Source organism: Cryptomeria japonica, chromosome 3 (assembly GCF_030272615.1).
Source record: "Cryptomeria japonica chromosome 3, Sugi_1.0, whole genome shotgun sequence".
In the NCBI taxonomy this organism is placed as follows: Eukaryota; Viridiplantae; Streptophyta; class Pinopsida; order Cupressales; family Cupressaceae; genus Cryptomeria; species Cryptomeria japonica.
In genome coordinates, this window is record NC_081407.1 from 661,181,426 (window position 1) to 661,206,191 (window position 24,766).

At 33.4% G+C, this 24,766-nt stretch overlaps 1 protein-coding gene across 1 annotated transcript in view; it reads left to right on the forward strand.

The window, feature by feature from the left end:
• The window catches only part of LOC131068400 (immune-associated nucleotide-binding protein 1), a 151,436-nt gene extending 132,017 nt beyond the window's left edge, over positions 1 to 19,419 (forward strand). The window contains exons 5-7 of the mRNA XM_059217623.1: positions 18,247 to 18,414; positions 18,652 to 18,729; positions 18,837 to 19,419. Of these exons, the coding sequence (XP_059073606.1) occupies positions 18,247 to 18,414; positions 18,652 to 18,729; positions 18,837 to 19,139 (549 nt within the window). The 3' untranslated portion in view covers positions 19,140 to 19,419. The remainder of the gene's footprint in view (positions 1 to 18,246; positions 18,415 to 18,651; positions 18,730 to 18,836) is intronic.
• Positions 19,420 to 24,766: the final 5,347 nt, after the last annotated feature.

Here is a 24,766-nt window from a genome sequence, read left to right on the forward strand (position 1 = left end):
ATAATTTTCTCTATCTGAATTGAAGTCTATAATGTTTGCCATGGCCCCTAATAAAGCACCTAGTCTGGTTCGATATACCACGTTGTTCTTCCAAAATTGTTGGAAGATTGTTGGTCATGATTTTCTATTGGCATTGGAATAATTAAGATAAAAATTAGAATATCCTTAAACAAATGAATTTTATTGCTATATCTCATATTCCAAAGATCCAAAGTCCTAATATATTCATAGATTTCATATCTATTTCCCATAGTAATGTTGTTTATCAAATCTTCATGAAAGCCATTGCAAGAAGATTGGTTGTACTTTTGCCTAATATAACATGAGATGAGTTGGGAATTTTTGTCCTAGGTATGGAGACCTCTAATGGGGCCATTTTTAGTCATGGGATTTTACATTGGTTCAAAATGAGAAATTGTTAGTTCTTATCCTTAAGTTAGACATGCTGAAGGCTTTATGATAGAATTGATTGGGACTTCCTTATCTTTATTCCCTCTAGGTTGGGCCACAACAAGTTGTGAATCAAATAGACACTCTCTTGTTTATTGGGAGGCAAACTTTTTATCCTTATCAATGGGTTTCTATGTGGTTTTTTCTCTTCCTATCGTTAGGTAGGATAGGGTGATCCTTTACCCTCTTTTGTCTTCATATTGAAGACACAAGCTCTTAGTAGGGATGTCATTGCCACTATGTATAGAGGAGATTGGAAAAGAATTAGCATAAGAAATTGACTTGATTCTTTCTCATAATCCCTTTTTGTAGATGATACTCTTCCTTTTAGGCAAGATACACTTTTTTAAAATAAGGTGACGAGAGTCATAATAACATAATATTGTATAGTGTTTAACCTAGAAGCAGTTAATTGTGAAAAATCAAAGATATTCTTTCTCAATGTAGTTGTCCAAGTTAAACAAATATTGATTCATTTTTATAATTTTTACAAAATGACAAATCTGCCTTGTAAATACATAGGTTTTCCATTTTTCTGAGGGAATAACAAGCCAAAATTGTGAGAAGTTATTGTTTCTTTAGTTACAAATAGAATTACCTCTTGGAGAGTAAAGTAGTTGCCACTTACAAGAAAAATAAATTTAATTAAGTATGTACTAAATGTCATCCAAATTTATATAATATTTGTGTTGAGTTTTCCAAAGGCCGTACTTAAACAATTATAGACAATTTTAAGAATTTTTTTATAAATAGAGAATATAAACTCTAAAAATAATCTCCCTCTTCTTTCTTGGGAGATAGTGTATTCAACTAAGAAGTGGGGTCAATTAGGAATTAATATTATTGAATCACATAATAGAGCCCTTGTGGTCAAATTAGTTTTTTAAATTTATTCCAATCCCTATCCCACCCAGTGCAAGTTATTGAGGCACAAATACTTTGATAGAATGGTAAGGGAAATCAATTTTACCTAAAAATCCTTACTTAAAGGTTCTAAACTATGGGATTTTATTAGATCTATGAGAGATGTCATCCTTCCACACCTTTCTTAGGTAATACAAAATGGTAAGAAATCTCTGTTCTAGGAAGGAGTTTGGAATAGTTGCAAACCTTTGGGCTACATTCCAGAGTTAGAATAGGTTAAGTATTTTCTCAAATAGTAGTGGGTCCCCAAGGTGCTTGGTTACTTTTGCGTAGAATTGTCAATCATTCCACCCAATGTAGTATGGAGGTCTATTTCATCCATTCCTTTTTGTATAGCTCAAAAGGAAACTTATGTATAAGAGTTAACAAAAAGGTTTGTATGTTTTTCAAACAAATCAAATGAAATCATATGGACCAAAGTAGGTTTAGGAGCTTATTCTACTAGAACTAGATATCTTAGGTTGATGCAAAATCACAACTATATGAATTTGCCCTAAAATTTATGCTAGTCTTCTTCTCTCCTTCCAAAAGGCAAGGGCCTTTGAATGGTTAGAAATGCATGATTGAATTCTAACTTCCATGAGGCTTGATATGTAAATCCTTCAAGGATATGGATCATTTTCTTCCTAATTGTTTAGTCACCTCTCATTGTTGTTCTTGGTTACAAAATAGATTAGGCTGGTATGGGTTGATATGTTGATATATGGATCCTAATTAGACTCAGAGGTTAAATTTTCCCCTTTTTTATCAGCAGAGTTTGCCCCCAAATTATTCAATGGGGGTTTGGGGGCAACACCCCCAAGTCGGGAGTTATTTGTCTATTGGAAGATATATTCTAACCCTATATTTGTAACCAACATGTCTTGATAAAATGGCTAAGGGTTACGGTTTTCAGTGGAGATTTTTATAGCATTTTGCAGTGGTATTGAGTTGCAAGGGATTTCTTGTTGTAATCAACTCAATTTGTTAGATAATAATATTGGACTCCATTTTTGGTGGGTGTAGCCCAATTTTGGGTGAACCACATGAAAAATTGTCTTTTCATTGTTTTGAATTCTCTGTTTTGCATTCCTCTGTTTAATCTTTATTTTCATTTAATTGATATTTTCTAGATGAAATTCCTAACATGATACCTAATAGGCTATTGAATTGGTTTCAAAGTTCGCCCTCATTGTTTTCTGAATCTACTTTTCCTTGTATTTGGATTTTTTTTCTTGATCTATTCTAATTTGAAACATGTGGATTGAAAGGAACAACAAGAAATCATGAAATCAAATTTTTCCTATTGAGATTAATCCAGAGGATTGAGGTGGATATTTCAAGAGAAATAATGCCATATTTGTAGAGGTAAATTATAATTAATATAGGTTTTTCCTCTTGGGATAGCTTCATTCTAAAAATTTGGTGTCACCATTTTTGACCTCATAATTTGGGTACCTTATCCTCTGTTGCCAAGAAGGTCAAGAGATTGTCTAATGTTTAGTAGCTGCTAGCTCCTACCTACATTAAGCTTAATTTTGATTGTGCACCAAGAGAAAATATAGTGAAATCTAGCGTGGAGGTGGTCTTATGAGATCAAAATGGTAAAATATTGGTTTGTAGTTATAGTGTGTTTGCTATGGGTTCAAATAATCTAGTAGTGCCCTTAAGTTGGGTCTACAATTCTCCATTAAGAGAGGGGTTTCTAAAATCCATCTTGATAAGGATACCACAATTCTAGTCAATATTTTGTCTAGAAGGGATCCTAATTCTATTAACTCATTACTTTGATGATAGTTTTAACATGTGCAGTAACTCCTTGATATGTTTACTGACTTTTAAATAATGCATTGTTATCAGGATATTAATATTATAGTTGATTAACTTGCCAATGTGGCTAAAAATTATAATTTGCAATTTTTTTAGAATTGTATAAAAAAGATACTATGAATATGCTTCGATTATTACAAATTCAAATCTAATTTTGGGACACAAAAAGTTTTTGCTTCCTTCATCGATATGATTTATGATGCAATTGGTTGCAATTTAAATCTAGTTGAACCGCAATTGTCCTTGCATTAGGGGAGAGAACCTAGTAGTTGAGCAACCTTACTTTGTGCTTCTCAAAATCCTACATATAAATTCAAGTCACTCCAAATTTTTTACAGCAACTTACTTTGTAAGTCCCTTGCTTATAACTAAGGTTTAAGTGCCACATCATCAAATATGATGCTAGATTAGCAGGCTTTTTGCGGAGAAGTCCAAAACAACCCCAAAAAAGTGAGACCAATGTGTTTGCAAGAGATATTGCATAGATCATTTGGTGTTGTCATTTATGGAAACTAGAGTTAGTTATCCTATCTATTGTGTGTAATTTTATCCTACCAGAAGTCAGAATGCAATTTTTTTTAAGTTTGGCAAGGAAGAACAGAGAATCCGACAGAGTGCAGTATTTTGGTTGCCATTTCATTTTTGTTGAATATTTTGTGTTTCAGAGCTAGAGGAAGATATTTAGATGTCTGGAGTATGATATTCCATAATCTTATCCCCCAGTGATGTCTGTTGTTCAAGTTAGAAGATCTAGTGTATAGGTTTTTGGGATGTATAGTGCAGTATAGCCAACATGTGAAATTGATTGTTATGCGGACTTGTTGGAACCAATTTGGTGATTATTTTTATTGTGTTCAAGGATGATTATCCAACATGTGGGAAGCACATGGATAATTATTTTTGGTCCGCATATGCATTGAAGATCGAATTAAGCCAACAGTGTGTACATGTTACATTATTTGCAAAGTGTTCTTGAAGCCAATAAGAAACTAACCTAATTTCTTAATTCGGATATATAAGGTCGATTGATATGATCATTTTGAAAATAGGTGTATGCAAAATGTGTTGGGAATCAATCATAAGTACTTGGATGCGTGTAAGTTGAATATTTATGCCTCAGAATACTGCAGAACAATGAAATAGAGCAGTGTAAGGAAGAATGGAAACATGTGTGAAATGTGTTTAAGAGAAGCTATACTCAGGCATTTGTAGATACTTTTCAATAGTTAAAATTCTCTTGTTATCATTTCTAACTCGTTTGTAAGATAGTGAGCCTTTTGGGGTTGTGGCCCTTCTTATTTTGTGCAGTGAGCTCTAGACAGTGTGCCTGAATGTATGTGCATTCCCCTGTAAACTTCATATTTGAGTATACTCATTTTGTGGGTCTCATCCCAAACATTATTTTTCACTTAATTGGTTTTCCATGTATAAAATCATTGTGTTATGGTGTTGTGGTTGATTGGTTTGTGTTCATGCATCTTTCTTTTGGTTCAATGCATTAAGTGGGTAAATGATCAGGGTAATAAAGTTAGAATTTGTAGAACATTGATTCACCCCCCCTCCCACTGCTCCTTGATTCCATCAATTGGTATCATATATTAGTTCTTTAGAAGAATTTTAACATCTTGAGGAAGATCTAGGAAGGTGGTTCAATGGATTTTGGTGGTCTTCAACAACAACTTTTAGTTGCACTTGATGATCTTGATCAATCTAGTGTTGAAGTCCAGAAATTGAAAGAAAATCTTAAGAATGCTTAGAACTTCATTCAGTCGTTGAAAGAGAAATTGAACTAGTCTAGGGAAAAGAGAAGGGATCTATGTGATCAGAAAAAGAAAAAAGAAAGCCAAAGCATGGATGATGGAGCCTTGAAGGAGAAGACAAAATAATATGAAAGACTTGCTAGAAACAATGTAGTCCAGAAGCATGAGATGGAGTTTATAGTGATGAAGTTGACTTAGGAGATTGAGGGAGAGAAAGAAGAATGAATAAGGTCTTAAACAATCCTTGAAAGAAAGATTTGATGAATAATTGGGAAACTAATCATTTGAATCTTGAACTATAAGAATCCAAGAATAATGAGAAAAAGCTTGAAAGATAGATTATCATTCTTAGGGATGAGTACAAAGAATAGTTCAAGATTAGCTTAGCCAAGCTTGATGAGATGTTTGGAAGGTAGAAGGATCTAGATGATAAGAGAGGTCTTGGATTTGGGAAAGATGAAAGCTCTGGATCTGGTCAAAGCAATTCAAAGTCTAAACATCTGAATAATAAAGCTAAAAGGTCTCTAGTAGGGAAACCTAATGCTCAAAAGTTAAATGGTAATTGTTTTGTTTGCAATAAATGTGGTCATAAGGATAGTCAATACAGAAATAGAATGAATCTAAATGGTCCATCCTTCTCTGGTCAATGTTTCAAATGTAATAGATATGGACATAAATCAAATGAGTGAAAGAGTATGATGAATAAATTTTCAAATAGAAGGAATGTTAGATGCTATGCATGTGGTAGATTTGGACATGTTGCTAATCAATGTAGATCAAGAGGAAACCAAGAGAATTTAAGGCCTAGGCAAGCAAAGGCAATATGCTACAATTGCAATAAATCTAGTCACATTGCAAGATAATGCAGAACAAAGAACATGAGAAGGAATGGTCCAATAAAAGACAACAAGAATATGAAGGAAGATGAAAAAGGCAAAGCAAAAGTGGATGAGATAAAAGATCAAATGAAGAAGACATGAGTGAAGAAGAGTGATTCCGATGTAGGATATGGATCTACACCTAAATTCAGTGCTACAAATTCCTTTGAGAATTAGATTTAGGCCTTTGTTCTATGGGGAGTTATCATGAAAATCCTATTCTCCCTTACCAGTCATTGGTGCTAGAATGCAAAAGATTGTCAGTGGTTGTATTTTGGCATTGCAGATCTTTTGGAAGGATTTTGGGGAAGAGTTTGAGCGATATTGGAGAACCATAGGAAAATTATTAAGAGTAGTCTATGAAGGTAGAGTATCTGAAATTTTTAGGGTTAGTGCATTTAATGTGTGAAAATGTTAAGTGTGTGAAAGATAAAAGGAAACTTTTACCTCCCATTTGTAACTTTACTTTATGAATAAAAGAAGATAAGTGTGATCAAAGTGTGAAGGTGATTCCTCATGAAACCCTAGTTTGGTGAAGAAAGGTATTCATTTGTAAATTTTATCAAATTGAAATGTCTGCAAATGGATACACCTTTGGTAGTTGATGTTATTGAAAGATCCTGACCTAAATTCAAGAAGCACCCTTTCAAATTGGTAGAAGATGATTAGATAGGTGCATTTTTATCTATTGTGCATGGTGTTCTCCATGTTGAGGAAATTAGGGCTTCCATTGACTCAAATAGTGAGGAGTTAGGAGGATCCCAATTATTGAATCTATACACAAATAACATATTAAGAGAGGATTTCAAGATCAAGCCTAAATTCAATGCTTTGAAGGAGAAATTTACGCAAGTTGTTAGGTTTCCAGTGTTCGATGAAAATGAATGGGTTCGATATGTTGTAAGACAAATTAACGATAAATTTATGTGGTTAAACCAACCATTTAAAATAACAAAGGATGTAATCTGGAGTGTAACGGGTTTTATCTTATCTGGTGGTTTGCTCGTGCTCTAGTCTATAAAGAATCAGATAGTTACCGATGCAACCAATTCCAAATTTGATAAGAGAGCCATGAAAATCAATGATATTATTGAGTTAGATGTGAAATTTACTTTAATGGTTATTGGGTACAAGATTTATCACTCCATCTAGAAGAATTCAGTATTTAGATCTGCTATATATGTAGCATATCAGATGTTGAAGAAGGACATGTAGTGTGATCTATGTGAGCTACTCCGGAGATAGCTGATGGAGAATCTCACCACAATCAAGAAGGACATGAAGAATACATTCAATTATGTTACCTTGATATTATGCATACTCTTCTAGTTCATAAATGAGATTTTCGGTATTAGTATTTGATATGATAAGGCCTAAAGATCTACACTTTGGGAATATTTCAAGAACTTCTAGAGCATGATGCAAGCTAGGGAAAGAATCCCTAAATCCATTGTGGGGAAATATCATGATTAAATTTGTTTCATGCTTGATGTTTGATGGAATCAATTGAACCTAGAAATATATGGATCATGCCCATGGGGTATGAAGTAGATGAATAGATTTTGGAGATGTATACTCAACACCTATTTAGTAAGCCGATTGATGCCTTTGAGGAGAGATTTGGGATATTTTTTGAGAAGGATTTATAGCTCCATAGTCAGTTTAAGAAACCATAAATTGTAAGGTGAGGAAAGAAGTAGAGAAATATGCATAGAGTATTGGGATCACTGCATAAGGGAATCCAAATAGAGGAGAGAGCAAGCTGAGGTAGCCAAAACTACTCCGACAGTATCATCCACAAGATCTAGGCAATCTAAGAGCTCTGCACCCTCCTCTAGTTCTCAGAAGCTAGCTAGTTCACTGAAATCTAAAGAATAATCATCTAATGGAGATGGAAAGATGAAGAAATGTAAATGAACAAGAGTATACATTGTTGCTCTTTATGATGAGGAAAAAGCATTCGATGAGGTAGAAAAAGAGTTGATGTCAAAAGTCATCAAAGCTTCAAAAGTCACTAAGCATAAGCCCTCTGGTGGAGACAAGCGAAGCAAGAAGATGAAGTCTGAGTCTAGCAAATCCGATATGACTATAAGAGAGGTGGAAGAATTTATCATTGTACATGGTAACCTTAAACCACTCTCTAAAATCTATAATATATTTGATGATGCCAGTCAAAGGACTCTAGAAGAAGCCACTATAAATTACTTTAACAAATTCAATAGGGCTCTTGCAGAGATAATGTCATAAATTCCTAAGAGTTTATATGATATCTTGGAAATAAGGAGAGTTAGTGTTTAGGCTGAGGTTGAGAGGCTAAGATCGAGCTTATTCTAGTTAATATATGTTCCATGATATATATGGAAGAACTAGCTAGAATTCTTAAAGAAGACAAAAAGGAATTCAAAAGAAAAAATAGTGTAAATAAGCTTATGATAAGCCAGTCTGAGTAATAATAGACATTGAGAAAATATTGAGCATAGTTTTTTTGCACAATCAGTTTGAAGTTGTTCTAGAAAATGTTCACGATCCTAAGGATTCATCTATTTTGGTAGCTTAGGATATGCAATCAAAAGGTGAACATAATAAAGTGGATATTCCTTCTATTCTAGAAGAAGGAAAATTAGACAAAGGTGGTGATGAGTCCGTGATAGTGGATTATGTTGAGGATACTCAAAATCCTCTTAGTCAGTTTAATGATGAAATACCTGGTGTGACTTAGACTTCTAAAGAAGATGTAGAGAAGATGGTGGAAGAGGAGTAGGTTGGTGATAAGACACCTATTCCGGAAGCAAGAGACACTATAGGGGCAGTAAAGGATTTCTTTGAGAAGGACCTATAAAAATAATTTGATCCAGAATTAGTTCAAGGGCCAATCAATTTAGCATCTCTATCCCCTATTCAAAAATTGCAACTAGCAACATTTTCTTAGGCAAAAGCAAGGGAGGAGATTCTAAAGTCTCACATTGAGTATAGTGAACTGATCACTCTAGCATCTAGTGCATTAGAGAAGATCATGCTCATGCATTCCAAAGATTCATTTGGTGCTCCATTCAGCCAGCTAAAGAGTCTTATCAATTTGGTAAGTACTCATTTTGAGTCTCTTGAGAAGTTAGCTGAAGACAAGGTCAGAAAATAATTTGATGTATATAGACTTAGTAATTTTAAGGGTATGATTTCTAGTGATATAATTTTGTTAGACACATGTATTAAAATAATTCAAGATGCATTTCTTGAAGGTGGAAGTATCTACAAAGCATGTTTATCATTTTCTTAATTTACTAAGGAGATAAGAAAGTAGATTGTGGAGCATGAGAAGAATTTAGTAGACTTATCTCAATCCTTTGATCCTTTAACTATTTTAGTGAGTAGTCAAGAAGGTCAAGTACTTAATTTGATTAACAAGATCAAGAACTTGATGCATGATAAGGACATGATTATAGGAAGAGTTGGTGAGCTTCAAGGTCTAATTGGTCCAAGTTTCTATGGGTATGAGTGGTCCAACAAATATTTCGACAATAGAGATGCATGCCTATCTTTTTAGTGGCCACATTTTTATTTTGGAGAGTCTCAAGAAAAGTTGGGATAGCAATTTGAACTCATTGAAAACTACTTTTGTAGATATTTTCAAGTTTATGTAAGATAGTAAGGTCCGTGTGTAAATTTGTGTTTTATCACAATAATTTTTTTTGAATTTTTGGCATCTGGATGCCTACCTTTGCCATTGATGTCAAAGGGGGACTGTAGGGTAGTGAAAATGGTAAATTCATCTCAGGGGGAACTCTTAAATTTTGAAATTTTTAGTTTTGCAGTGTATATCTGTTGGTACTGATTTCGACACTTCGTCATTTTTCACTAAGTGTTGTCATCAATGCTAAAGAGGGAGATTTTTGGAAAGAGACATTGCACAGATAATTTGATGTTGTCATTGAAGGCAACTAGAGTTAGTTATCCTATCCTAAGTGTGTAATTTGGTCTTACTGGAAATCAAAATGCATATTTGGTTAAGTTCGGAAATGAAGAACAAAGCATTCAACAAAGTGAAGTATTTTGGTTGGGATTTGAATTGCATGTGCATTCCCATGTAAACTTCATATTTGATTATACTCATTTTTTTGGCCTCATGCCCACCGTGTTTTTTCCCTTAACCAGGTTTTCCATAGATAAAATCATTGTGTTATGGTGTTGTGGTTGATTGGTTTGTGTTCATGCATCTTTCTTTTGCTTCAATGCATTAAGTGGGTAAATAAATAGACTAATAAAGTTAGAATTTGCAGAACATTGATCACCCCCCCTCTCAATGTTCCTTGATTCTAACATAATGGCTAGAAACAAAGGATACCCATAGTTGTGCAACAAATGTGGCATCACATGATTGATCACTTCTAATAACTATGGATAGTTTTTATCAGTAATAACAATTTTAAAGTCACAACTATAGGTGCAATGTTGTCAAATTTTTTTACATTAAATTGACATCTGTGGGCATTAAATTGACAAGTGTAAGTATTAAATAAACAACTACTATTGTAACCATTAGAGAGTGCCCAAGTACTAGGTCCTACCCCTTAATTGATTTTTTAGCATGTGAAAAAAGAAGTACACACATTAGCATTAAAGGATTTGGCTCAGTTATAAATCTAGGGAAAATGTTTTACTGGGTTGTTACGCATGGGAAAGAGTTATTTAATGTCAGTCTAATCTCCTTTAGGGCATCATTCTGCCACCATTCTAGGATAAAAAGCATTGTTTGGCTATAATAGTGTGATGTTTCATGTAAGGTCCAAGTACAAAATGACCTCATATAAGAGAGTATTTCTTTTTGTGGTCACTATAGTATTGACACGTGTTACCTTCTAATGTTTGGATTTTATTTCCTAATAGTGGAAATATTTTTGGTATCAACTACATTTAGTTTATTTCCTCTTTGTGGTGTCTTCCTTAACAGTCTTGTGGAGTGTGCAAGAATATGTTTGTCTTGGCGAAATGGCTATGAGATTGTCGACCTAGCAACCTAAACCTATAGAATTTTTTGCACAATCCACTTTGGAAAATCTCAGGGCTATTTTTAGGTTCAATTGCCAATTGTTTGAACACTGTATTAAAGTTGTCTAGGGAGAGGAGTTTCTTCAGGCTATGGGACTAGACTTATCTATGTTTAAAGTTGGCTTTGTCTTTCTATCAAATTGTATGGAAGTCCTTTAGTTAGAAGAAATGGTTAAGAATTTGCATGAGAAATATGTTATGGGAAGTGTCACTTCTATAGAAAACCCTCAGGTAGCTTTGGGGAGTTTCATTCCATTATCTAGGAATATTCTAGTTGTAGACTTCTTCTCTTGAAAGTTGGTTAGGTCTTTCACTTCCACTAAGTGTCTCTTAACCAGGCTAAGTGAAAGTATTGAATCTGATTGTCTAATGGCTTACAAAAATACCCTACTCTCTCATGAACACAAAATTGAGGATGAGATTCTTTATAACTTTAATGAGTTATTCTGAAGCTATAAAGGTTCTCATTAAGTATTATGTGAAAAACCACTTGACATTTATTTGAATAATTGAAACCTTTCTTTTGTGTGTGGTGAGGACTTTAGTGTTTTGGAAAGTATCTTTGACCTCTGAAGATTAAATTTTTGGTTTGTATGTAATGTATTTTGGGATATTTGAGTTTTTCTAGGAGGGAATCTACAATGGTGTTTCTTCAGAGGGACTCTTGGTCTTCTTGTCATGGTTCTTTTTCTTTAAGGGCTTTTTAAAGAAAGTTGGATAACTATGGCTAACTCATGCTGCAAGTAATTGTTATTTATAAGCAATTCAGGTGTGAAAGATGGTGGGTTGAATGGCTTTGTCCTTCCCTATTTCTATCAAGCTCTATTCTTCAAGGGCTTGCTTCAAAAAATGTGTGGATATGTGACAAGATGAAAGTAAACTATTATGTTTTTGTTCTTTCCTTGAAAGAAATTGTCCTAGTCTTGTGTGGAAAAGATAGTTGAAGGGGATTTTTGATCTTCCCTATCGGTATATATGGTCATATGTTCATGACTTAGGTGAATTAGTTTTGGCCAAGCTTTGATGATGGATGATCTGGCTATATGGCTAATAGTTAATACCTAATAGTAATATGTAATAGTAGGAAATGACATGGGATAAACATCTGTTCGCTATAGCTGGGTTGGGCCTTTTTAGGTTTTGAGCTCTTCTTTGGCTCAGCCTTATGGATGTATTGTACTACATATTTTTAAGAAAAATATGAGATTTATTTGTTAAATTCAAATTTTTAAAATTATTTTAATAGAAACCACCATTATAACTCAATCTTTATTATCATTATTATTCCTCCCTACATAATTATCCAAAATATAAGATCCAAATAATGATGTCAATTTCCTTGAATCAATAGACAGCACAATTGATAAACATCACATTTAGTTCAATATGTAGTTTAACCAATAAAAGAAAATTTCTTAAACATCAAATGATTCATAATTTAGAAGTCTTTAAGAATAATCACATATTATTTAAACTGGTTATTTATGATACAAATATAGAGAAGACATATAGTTAGATGCATTGCTATGGAAAGAAATAGAGTTGCATCAACTCCCAGTGCTTGGATTTCCCACAACTACACTGTTCTTGAATCTCCTACAACTACATGTATTTGAAAGGAAGCAAAGGTGTAGAAAATGCTTCCTAACACCTATCTAGTGGGGAAGATTGTGCAAATTTTCCTTACAAATCCTTTAATATAGAAGAATAAACACATTTACAAGTAGATAAGAAACATGCATAAAGATAAACACAATGAATAAAAGATATATTGTGAGGAAAACCCTTTCTGGTAAAAAAACCCACACTCCAAAAACACAATACTTTGTATTCTTGTAATCAAATTCTTAAAATACAATATCAACAATTAGCTTCTTCAACAGTAGTCTATAACTACAACCCATAATCTGGATTAATTCCAACAGCATAACACTTCACCTCCAAACATAACATGACTACTACTCTTCATGTCTAACTTTTATTGAGAAATATATCAAAGAAGGAAGCTTCTAGATGAAGTAGGAAGGTGGGCTCATGCAAATCATTTTGTCCTAAATTTTAACCATTGAAAAGCATGCAAATGACATGTGTACATCTCCAAATGACTCCCCATTCAAACCTTCTAAGTTGGGCATCCAAAATTTACTATTCAGAGGTAGGACAGATGCTCTTACACATATTACAACCATCATAGCTTGCAAAACTTACAGTTGTAAGAGAATCTATCATAAATGACTAATTTTAATTTATTCTCTTACAAATCATCATAACCCAACTTGGGCACCCACCTTCTCCATGAAAAAGGTATCTCCTAGCCAATTGTCCAATATGTCATAGAATCTATCATAGGCTTTAACTTGTCAAGATCCTCAAAGTGGGAAGCCTAGCTCCACATGTGTCATATTGTCATTGCCGAGTTGGATGACACATAGCATGTGGCTCCCACTAGATGACTAGACATTTGTAGGAAAATAATAAATAAATACATGTGAAATTAATGTTAGAATTTACAAAGGTTGAGACACCTTAATCCAAATAGTATTCCTAGCAAAGACAAACATACATTCTAGCTCAGTGGATTTGGCAGACAACAACTCAACCGTGGATTGGGAAAGTTCATATTCCACAAAAGAAGCTACAATAACCAAGGCCATTATTACAACTATCTTCATCTTCATCTTCAATTTAATCCTACCTTAGTACAAATAATGCAAAGACTTCAAACTACGAGAAATGTATATAAATGTTTTGAGGCCTTTCTAGAAGTATAGTTCAAGAAAGAATGAAAAAAAAATGCAAATGAATGTTGGTATGTTTTTCCATGATAAAGAAATGACAAGGAACTAAAATCAATTGACAGTTGTCACTAAGAATAAGAAATGTGTTCCTTGCAATGTACATTGAATTAAAGTGCTGCCTATTACTTGTAATGGATAGAAACTATTCAAAGTGCAAAATTCTTTAAAAGTGAACCTTCTGCAAAATGGTGCTTGACTTGAAAACCTCTCCTAATCAATCAAATTTCTTTGTTTTTTCTCTCCAATTTTATTGAATCTCCTAAATTATATTACCAACTATTTACAAGAACTGAACCCCGCTACTTTAAGAAAGTGGGGAACCCTAGTTAGTGTAGCTCACAATCATCATAAATCTAGTGTAGATTTTTCATTCAAAGTAGATATGTTTCTAGATATATAGGATGCATATGGAGGATGTGTAGGAGATGTGGTCAGGATTACAATCCCTGACATGCCCCCTTAATCAGAACTACTAATTACCTTCCCTATTTCTTAGTCTCTTGCAATGATTCATTGATGCTTCGACATCTAAAATCTTCAAATTCTATAGATCAAACATAGGAAATCCAATGCTATTGTTGGGATGCTCAAACCATGATCTTTAGCCCTTTTGGTTACTAGGCCATTGTAGGTTCAGTTGTGATTCACTTGTTTTCCTTTGACACCTCTGATAGAGTCACATTTTTGGTGCTTGGGGATCCCATTGGGCTTTTTTTTGGCCTCAAACATGCTTAAACAAATATAGAATGTTTCCACATGCAATCATATTAATCCTTTGTCCATTGATAGATTTACACTAATATTTTCATAACAGACACCTTATATCCTCCTCTGTGATTTTCTACTCCCTTTTATGTACTCCTCTTTCTTACATTGCTTTGTAGACTTTAAAAATGTTCTTCTACATAGTCTCCAACTCTCTCAACCTAGACACATGCACATGTAGCCTCCTCAAACTTTCTACTACCTCACGATCTACAAAGACAATTTCAAAATGGACAACAAAAAACATACTATGACATTTTTGAATGTGCCAATCATAACATGTAGTTGTTATCTATTTGTCTCAAATGTCCAAACTTTATTTATCTACATTCTCTTTTTTTATGCAAACACTCAAGCTTGTCCAACCTTTTAAACATATTTGTTACCCTTGTCCAACTAGATCCATCAATCCATCCATAGTCAATCTGTATACAATATTTTACAAATTCTCCATTCCTCTCTCTATTCCAACATGACTTTTGAACTCACAAATTGAACAAGGGTGAAGATCCCAATAATTCTCTTTCTTATGCCCTTCTTTTCGAAAATGTGAATACTTCATTCCTTGATCCGATTTCCATGAATTATTAACACTTGCAACATCATTTCTCTCTTTCTTACCATGTTCAAGATATTGATTCTTGGGCCTCATAATTGGCTGAATGGTTTGTCTTATTCCTTGATCTTGTTTTCCCCGTCCTTTTCCTTCATATCTCATTTTCTTCTTGATTTGGAAACCCATGTTCTTTCCAAACCATCCTTTGTTATCAATATCATTATTTGTAAAAAATTTAATTGAGACATATTCTGACCTTAAGCCTCATATTCTTTACCAGCAACAACTTCACACAAATTATCAGTTTGATCAAAAGAACAAAACAAATCTTGTATCCCACATGAGACTTAACAAACAAATGGCTTCAATTTTAAACATTCATTCTCTTTCTTAAACAAGTCTAGCTTTTCTTTCTGATTTTAATTTACCTTCTTAACCTCATCAAACAACTTTAAACTTTTTTCTAACTGTTCATTTTTCTCTTTTACTTCCTTCAAAAAAATTTCAAACTCAATTCCCATCTAAAAGTTGACATTTTCTAATTGTTTCGCTTTTAAAAAAAGATATCAATTCTAAACATTTTTTCTTAAATTCCTTCAATTCTTCATCGTAATCATTTATTTTCTCTTTCTTTACTCTATCGGTTTTTCCATTTAAATAAAAATGTAATTTACCCTGCTTATATACTTGATTATGTGTTTCTTGAAAACTGCCACACACTTCTTGATCTCTAAGACTAACTTCAAAATCGAGAATAATGACACACTATGGCTTAAACAATATCCACCTTCAATCTGTCGAACAATAAGTCTAGAACAATGGTAAATTAACATGCCTTCTTTACCTTTCTGAACCGTGACGGCCAAACTTGGATGACAATCTTTAGGTGATTGACTAATCTGAAACACTTCCTCAGAATGAAATTCTTTGGATTTTCGCTTTGAACAGTGGCTGAAATGGCCTTTCTTTCAATCTTCAAACATTACTTGTCGATGAATTTCTTTATCTGCGCCTCTACCTTAATCAACTTCTAGCTATTGCACTTTCTCTGCTTTGACAGCACTCTGATATTCTTTTCTACAGAATCTTCAAACACCTCACTATTCCATGATTTTCTTTGTCACCATAGCAACTAATCCCCTGTCAACTGTGGCTTAAACGCACAAACAGCTTCTAGTGGCTAGACTTCTCCTTAATAACTTTTGAAAGACTTTCTCTCTTATTTCTTGGACCTCCTGTTTCTATTCCATTTACTACTTTGTATATTGCTCGGCCTTCTTAAAGATCAACGTATGATTTTTACCATTTTTTTTTCGCTTTTTTCGCTTCCTAACTGTTACTTCTTGTTCTTCTACCATTCTTCATTTCTTTTACTCTTCTTGAGAACCGACTCAGGCAGAACCTTTACCTCCTCTGCACTCATGTTTGAATCCTGGACTTTAACATCTTAGCTGTGGCAAAACAGTAAATAACAAATTCCTCTTTGGACTCTTCCTGCTCATCTTATACAAACTAGCCATTTTCTTCTGATGCCCACAATCCTCTACTCCCAGTGGGCATGACCAATGTGGCTCTGATACTAGATGATGGAACAGGGGAGTGAAAGACAGAGCCAAAACATAAACATTTCTATTTAATTAAAACAAAACATTACATCTGAGCTTCAGCTTTTCATACATAATGACATAATCTAAAACATTGGAGACTGTCTACCAAAGAACTCCATTTTCTTACTACTAACAGCTCTGTTACTCATAAAACTCGAGACTGAAGAACATCTACCACTTTTGCCCCTATTCGTGGCTGCACCTACTATTGCTTTAGCAATACGAGAGACTTATAGACTCTTCTATGAATATCAAGCAGGGGAAACTGAAGAATGACTGCAGATGTGATAGGAGAGATGTGAAGAAATCAAATCAAATTCTGCCGAATCTGTCGTAGATGCTTTCATTCAATGTAGATATGTTCCTGCATACAGAGGATGTATAGGAGAGGTAGTTGGGATTACGATCCCCAATAGAATATCTCGGAAATAATAGAGTGAGAATTATATGCAGCTGTTACATCAGGCAACTTGAAGTTGCAAGATAAGGGAAACAGATTCAACATTGTCCAGAAGGTTATGCCCATAGGAAAGAGGACATTCATCTGGCAGCATATCACGGCACTGTAAATATTGCGAAAATGTTGCTTCAGCTGATGAATCATGATATAGAAGCTACCAACTAAGACAACGGTATATTTCTAACGGCTAGAAATAAAGAAGTAACACCGCCTTTCACGAAGCTACAATTGAAGGTCACTACAAAGAGTTTAACAATGTTTATGGAATTGAATTATAGTTATTTTATGAATAATGGTTAATTAAAATACATATCTATGGTGAAAAGTAGTCCAAATAGTTTTGATATTCTTAATCATGTAATGAACACTACACAAATATTCGCTGTGGCAAACTTCTTCAATTCATTTACCATTAAAGAGATGCTTAGAAAATGAATTGGAGTTTTTTTCAAAATATTCAAGAGTAGTTTATAATTATGTTGGACTTTAAAATAATTAGACAGATGTTATTTTTAATTTTCTTTTTAAAGAAAGCCTATATCTTTTACAAAGTAGTTTTAAGCAAAATAGATCATTAAAATTTTAAATAGTTATTTAAAAATATTCATACAGTTATTAAACTATGACTATGAAATAGCCAACAATATAAAAATAGAAATATTATAATAAATCACTTATATTAAATATAAGAAGTTTATATGCCACATTGTTCCTTATCCTTACCCTTATCCACTCAAAATAGATTGTATTATCTTAAGCAAGAATGACAATAGGATGCACAAATTCAATGGCCCATTTAACATTTAACCACTAAGCCCAACTACTCTAGGATGACTATTGCTTGTTATTTAAAGAGTATACAGTGATGATTACTAATTCAAGTCTATATGAAAATGTCTTACGTGAACCTCAAGTCTCTCCTTTCGCCAAACATTACTAGTTTAAAAGACATCTATTATCATTGCAATTCATGACTGCAATCACTATTTGCTGCAATCTTTTATTCGTGACCATACATTAAGCAATATTCGTGACCATACATTAAGCAACATATTAAATAGAGAATGTCAATCAATTCTAAGTGTTTTAACACTTTTAAATATAAAAATTAAAACTTAATATGTATGATTTAAGCTATCCGAAATATAGAAATAATTCTACAGACGTGATGTTTATAGAAATAATGGTTGATGCAGAGAATCATAAATCGCTGCAATTCAAGAATGGTTGTTTTCAACAATCATAAAAGCGCATCGGCAACAGTCAAGGAAAACCAAATAACTGAGTTATTAAAGCAAGTGGACTGTATAGTTGCTGATAATGAAAATCAGCCTTATTCCAACGAGTTGTTCGCTAAAGCACAGGTGCGATGAATCCCTATTATTTGTAGTGAATATGAATAGATGAATATATTATACAAAATGGTTTCAAATGTCTATCTTAGGTTTATGGTCTTTTTGGAATTCTGGATTTTTATGCTGCAATCTTTTCAAAAAATAATATATAATTATGACTCATATATTATACGAAATTGCCAGAGGCATATATTATACGAAATTGCCAGAGGCATTCAACTCATGTTTTTTCCTTTATTTATACAGATGATGACATCGCAGTTGTTTCACATAAAAGACAAGGAAAAAATTTACGCAGAACAGATCAAACAGTTAAACGAGATGGTAGTCTAATTATATCTTATCCTTGAAAGTTTATTCTAAGATGTTTTTAAACCGATCATATAATATAGGTGAAAGACCATGTTTTTAAACGATATTTGTGCCTTCAGATGGAACGGAACATGCGTGCAATGGAAGAGAGGATGCGAGCTGTAACGGCAGAACTAGAAACGCAATTGGAATCTGCGCGTTCTGCACGGATGAAGGCTGAATCAGAAGCGGAGTCAGTAAAGCATGCTTTAGAAGTTAGAATTATGGATCTTGAAAAACAATTACAAGCAGAACGACAACGACAACGAGAACGAGAACAAGAACGAGAACGAGAACGAGGACGAGGAGGAGGACGAGGAGGAGGAGGAGGAGGAGGAGCAGGAGCAGGAGGACGAGGAGGAGGAGGATGCTCAATTCTGTGAGGAAAAACAAGACAAGATGATCGTGAGTAATATCAACTTTGTGACTACGTTTCCCCTAATTCCATGACTATGTGCTGAAGAATAATCTTCTATAGATTATAATTACCCATTTAAGGAAAATAAACTTAATAACCTCCATGGAATAAGAACCTTGTATATGCAGAGGGATCTTGTCATGGTTACACAAGGTACTTTGATATATTTACATCATCAAAGCATGATACTATTGTATATGGACATGACATAAGTTTTCTAATAATAAGACTAAAATATTTGGTTATATGGAATTAGATGTTTGATAAAATTCAAAATTTTCTATTAACTTCAGATTAGTTTTTCTCGTTGCTCCTAGCTGTTGTGAAGTGCCTTGGTACGTGTTCATGTGGCTAGTTGTTACATTTTGATAGCAGCAATCTTTCTAAAAGAATTTCTAGACATAACGATCCTTTCTATGAAATATTATATAAATTATAGTGAATCATCTTTATAGGTTATTCATAGAGTTTGTCAGTAATATACTAAACCCACAAAAGGGACCTTAATCCTAGAGGATATTGATCTTTTCAAAGAGGATTTTAAGATTTGTTCAAAGCTTAAAGAATTTACTATACTATAAGATTTAAATGTACTACATTCATTTAGTTGAACTCTTGTAATATGAAAAATATTCTTCATTATTGTTTTCAAATAATACATTTAGTTGGCAAGATTACCATTTCATTTGATCATTTTATAACTCTTTTACCATAATGCAGGTTAATAGTAGTGTTAGTTTTACTCTAATTTAATGAACCTATTGACCTTCTTAAAAGGTATGTATTTTTTTACAATGTTATGTCAATTGAAATAATATTTATAGGGATTATCGCATATGTATTTATTATTAATTTTTTTATATTTTCATTAGATAATTATTATTTAAAATTCAAACTATGTTATGATTGTAAAAACATGTATATGATATTTTAAATATCATTCAAAGTATATGCTAGAAAAAAGTATATTTTAAATTCTATTTGAACCTTTTTAAAGTACCTTGTTCGCGCTCATTTTTCTATAATGCATTGAGTGATAAATAATTGTAAAGCTAAAGTTTACATACCCATTTTAAATCTCTTTTAGTTTTGTTTTTATTCTTATAGAATTACTTGATACAATTATATATTGACATGTGAAACACTCTTTTATTATGATTAATCTCTATATCCAATAAATATATATCCGCATTTAAATTATATTATAAACATTCCATACATTTGAGTTTATCATAATCTTATTTACAACTATTTCAACTAATTCAACTTATTATGCACCCAAGTCCCTATACATTTGTTGTTTATTCTGAAATTTTAAATATGTTTATCTTAGATCAACAAAAACAAATTCTATATTTAATGACATGTTGCTCAATGCTAACTATAAAAGTAAATAGATTTATTTTCACTCTTATCTGCAAGGTATTGTCACTTGATACAAGTTTGTGAAATTAAATAATTTATGCTTTGGTATCTAAATATATTCATTCGTGTAATTAAAAAATTATTTTCTTTTATTTGAAACATAAGAAAAAATAATTATATAAATAGTTATATTTATAATCTAAAAGAATCTTACTACATAAAAAAAAATTATTGTAAGCCATTTACAAATTTTAATACGTTATCCTCTATCATATCCTCAATTAGTTGTAGAAGACTATAAAGATTGTAAGTATATGGATCTGACCTAATAGAACTTATACATATCAATCCAATAACTTCTCATAGTGTTCAAATAAACACTATAATCCTTTGTTTGTGTAAGACATCGATATATACACTAAGTCATTAACTAAAGCTTACATTCTATTGAAAAATATGAATTGGCAAAGGTAGAATTAATACATCAAAGACGAACCACAAGTGATAGTCCATTAATGTAGAGATATTTCTAAGTCTATTTTAATTTTTAGATAGTATGCATAGTAAATTTATTATTTGTTCTAGAATACAATTTTATTCGTTTTAGACATTTATTGCAACATCATTTTAGAAAATAAATCTTAATTAATAATGTATTTTATTTTCGTTTATCTTTATTGGATAATATTAAGTTGGGTGAGGTTCTTATACCCATAATTTATTGTCAAACTTGATATTCGTACAAGCTATATAATTAGAAAATACATACTCTATAATTATGATTCTTTTAGTTTACTCATTCTAAATTGTTTATAACTTTTCTTTTTACATCTTATTTTGACTATGGTCACTATTTTTCTATACCTAATCCTAACTTTTTTCTGAATGGTTTTCATTTCCCTATATGATTTATTCTAATTTAATGTTTGTCTTATTTAGTTATCCTTCACCTTAGTGTTTTCCTTTAATCATACAACTTAATCCTTAAAACCACCCTTCTACATTTTAGTAAAATCATTCTATCAAATTCTAGCTACTATATATATGTTAACAACAAAATTACCTCAAAGAAGTCTTTTTAGGGAATGATTATGAGGGGGAATATGGCTCTGTGTTTGTGTGGGTGTCGTGCTAGGGCCGACATGCCCTTATTTTTTCAACCAAGTGGGACTCTTTATCAAACCTTGGCATATTGGCTTTAATTATGCTGAGGAGCTTCCCTTTGGTGTGCCTATGTGGATCCAATTACTGAGGCTTCTGTTGTAATTCTGGAGAGAAGATATTCTTCACTCAATCTCATTGCTTTTTGGCAAACCTGTTGGTTCGACTTCACAAACTCAAGATCGATAGGTAATTTTCTATGCTCGTATATGTATAGAAGTTGATTTCAATAATCCTTTGCCATACTCTATGGAAATCTATTTGTGGACATCTTCTTGGATCCAACAGCTAGAATACGAGACCCTACCATTTACATGGAGAATTTGTCATGAATATGGTCGTTTACAATGGAGATGTCCCTGAAATAAATCTTCTAAATTTGTTGTTTTTGATCCTCCTCACTCTATTCCTAGGCAAGATAAGAGGAAAGCCCCTATGCCTAATGGTCTTGATGATAAAGATGGCTTCATTCCTATCAAACATCACAATAAAGATAAAGGAAAGAAGAGAAGCTGGTTGGATAGGAAAAATGATATCAACCTAAATAGGTTTGATGTTCTAGATGATTTGGTCCAAGAGGAAGGAGTTCCAGTTGAAATGTCCTTGGGTGCCCAATTTCAACACGAGGTGTGGGATGTAGATTCCAAGAAAGAGGGTTGGGCCCTACCTTTGGAGAATCAACAGGATGTTCAAATGGTTATGGATTTTCCTTCCCATGTTAAAGATAACATAAATCTTAGTGGGTCATAGGTCCCTGAAGGTGCAATGGTCATGGAATCTACTCCCCTTTAGGTTCTATGAAGAGTAAAAAAGCCTCTCTTGTTTTAGAGTTACAACAGAAGACCCTCAAAAAGGGTTCTTTAGACAAACCTTTAAGGAGTGGACAAAAAATGGATTAGGAAAAGGTTAAGCTTATTGGTGATACTTTGGTTGAATCGGGGTCTGTCAAGCCCATTAATTCCCACTTCTCTCAACCACATAAATTATTATGCTCTCATGGAATGTAAGGGGGTTAAAAAACATCCCTAGACAAAATATTATTCTCATATTAATTGACTCAGTCTCCTTATGTTGTTTTTTATTTGAGAAACCAAGCTTTCAGTGGATGGTTTGGCCAGTTGTGCTTTGCGTGTCTGGCCCCAAGGCATTTGGTAAGGAGTGAGCTCTGATAGTAGTTCTAGGGGGTTGCTTGCTCCTTGAACTTGAGGAAAGTTTCCCATTTGTGGTGGTTTTCTAGCAGGTCTTCCATTTTTATGGTTGCTTCTAGCTTTGAGACTAGAGAAAGATGCCTCTTTAATATCCACACTCCTACTAATCTCGTGGGTAAGTCACACCTTTGGGATCACATCAATCTTGTTCGGGCTCAAGATCCTTTTCTCCCCTTGATTTTGGCTGGATATTTTAATGTCGTTACTAGTATGGAGGAAAAGCGAGGTGGGTTATTCAGGATTGATCCTTCCTCAAATTTACTCAAATGTAATATTGGTCTCTTGAATCTCATTAATGTGAAGCCAATTAAAGGTTTCTTTACATGAACTAATAGGAGGACTGGTGTTGGGGCTATCTCTAAAAGGCTTGATATATTTTTGGTTTCCTGCTATTGGGTGCATGATAAGTGTTCCACTAGTTCACAAATTCTGGATTGGAGGGGTTCTAATCATTGGCCTATAATGCTTTCTATTACATCTCTTAGAATCTCCAAAAATCCCTCTTTCAAATTTTAATTGATGTTGCTTTGTGATCAGTCATTGAAGGATCTTATGGTTGATTGGTGGTATGAAGGGGTTCCTACCCGCGGGCGGGCTATGTACACCTTTGGGAAGAGATTACAATAAGTGAAATATAGGTTGAAGAGGTGGAATAAACAATATTTTGAGAATCTGCATAGACACAAGATGGCAGCTCAATCCAAGATGGATGAAGTTACACGTCAAATTAGGGATCAAGGGATGACTGTGGATCTTAGTATGGCTGAGTCACTTGCTCTTAAGGAATTAGAAGAGTGGGAGTTGTGTGAGGAGATTTTATGGAAACAAAAGTTTTGTGTGGATTCGCTCCAAGAAGGTGATAGAAACACAACTTTTTTTCATAATTTTGTTAAGGCTCAGAGGTATGGTAATTATATTACCTTTCTCATATCTTCAGAAGGGGTTCATCTTTCATCTAAATAAAAAATTACTATGAAAGTTGTTAGTTATTTTTTGAATTTGTTTACCAAAGAGGATCTTGAAGCTATGGTGGGAGAGAGGGCCATCTTGAATTGTATTCCCCCTCTTATCTCTGTTGACATGAATGATGCTCTCTTGCACCCCATTTTATTGTTTGAACTTGAGGGGGTTGTGTTTCGACTGAAAAAAGGCAAGGCTCCTGGCTTTGATGGGTTTCCTATAGAGTTTTTTCAGGAATTTTAGGAGATTATATAGTATGATCTTCTAGATGTGGTTCAAACATCTTGTAGGAATAAAAAAATTCTCATATATATGAATTCTACCTTCTTGGCTCTCATTCCTAAGAAGGAGGGGGCTAATAGCTTGGATTAGTATAGGCCTATTTCTTTATGTAATGTTGTCTACAAGATAATCACTAAACTGATTGCTGAATGACTCAAACCTGTCCTCTGCACTTTGGTTTCTAAGGAGCAAGGTGGTTTCATTTATGGAAGACAGATCCTTGATGGAGTTGTGACAGAAATTGAGGGTATTCATATGATGGATTCCTCTAAGGAGAAGACTATGTTTATTAAACTTGACATGGCCATTTCTTATGATAGGGTGAGTTGGGATTTCTTAGAGAAGATCATTTTGGCTTTTAGTTTTGGAGAAGAGTGGGTAAATTGGGTTCTTAGTTATGTGACTTCTACCTCCTTGTTAGTTCTTATTAATGGGGAATCCTTAGAATCATTTAGCACTTCGCCGGGGCTTCGACATGGGGACCCTTTATCTCCCTATTTATTTATTCTCATGACTAAGGTCTTGGCTGATTTATCACTCCCTAGGTGAGACATGGTCTTATTCAGGGTTAGAGTTGGAGCAATTCTCTACCTCCCTAATCTCATCTTTAGTTTGT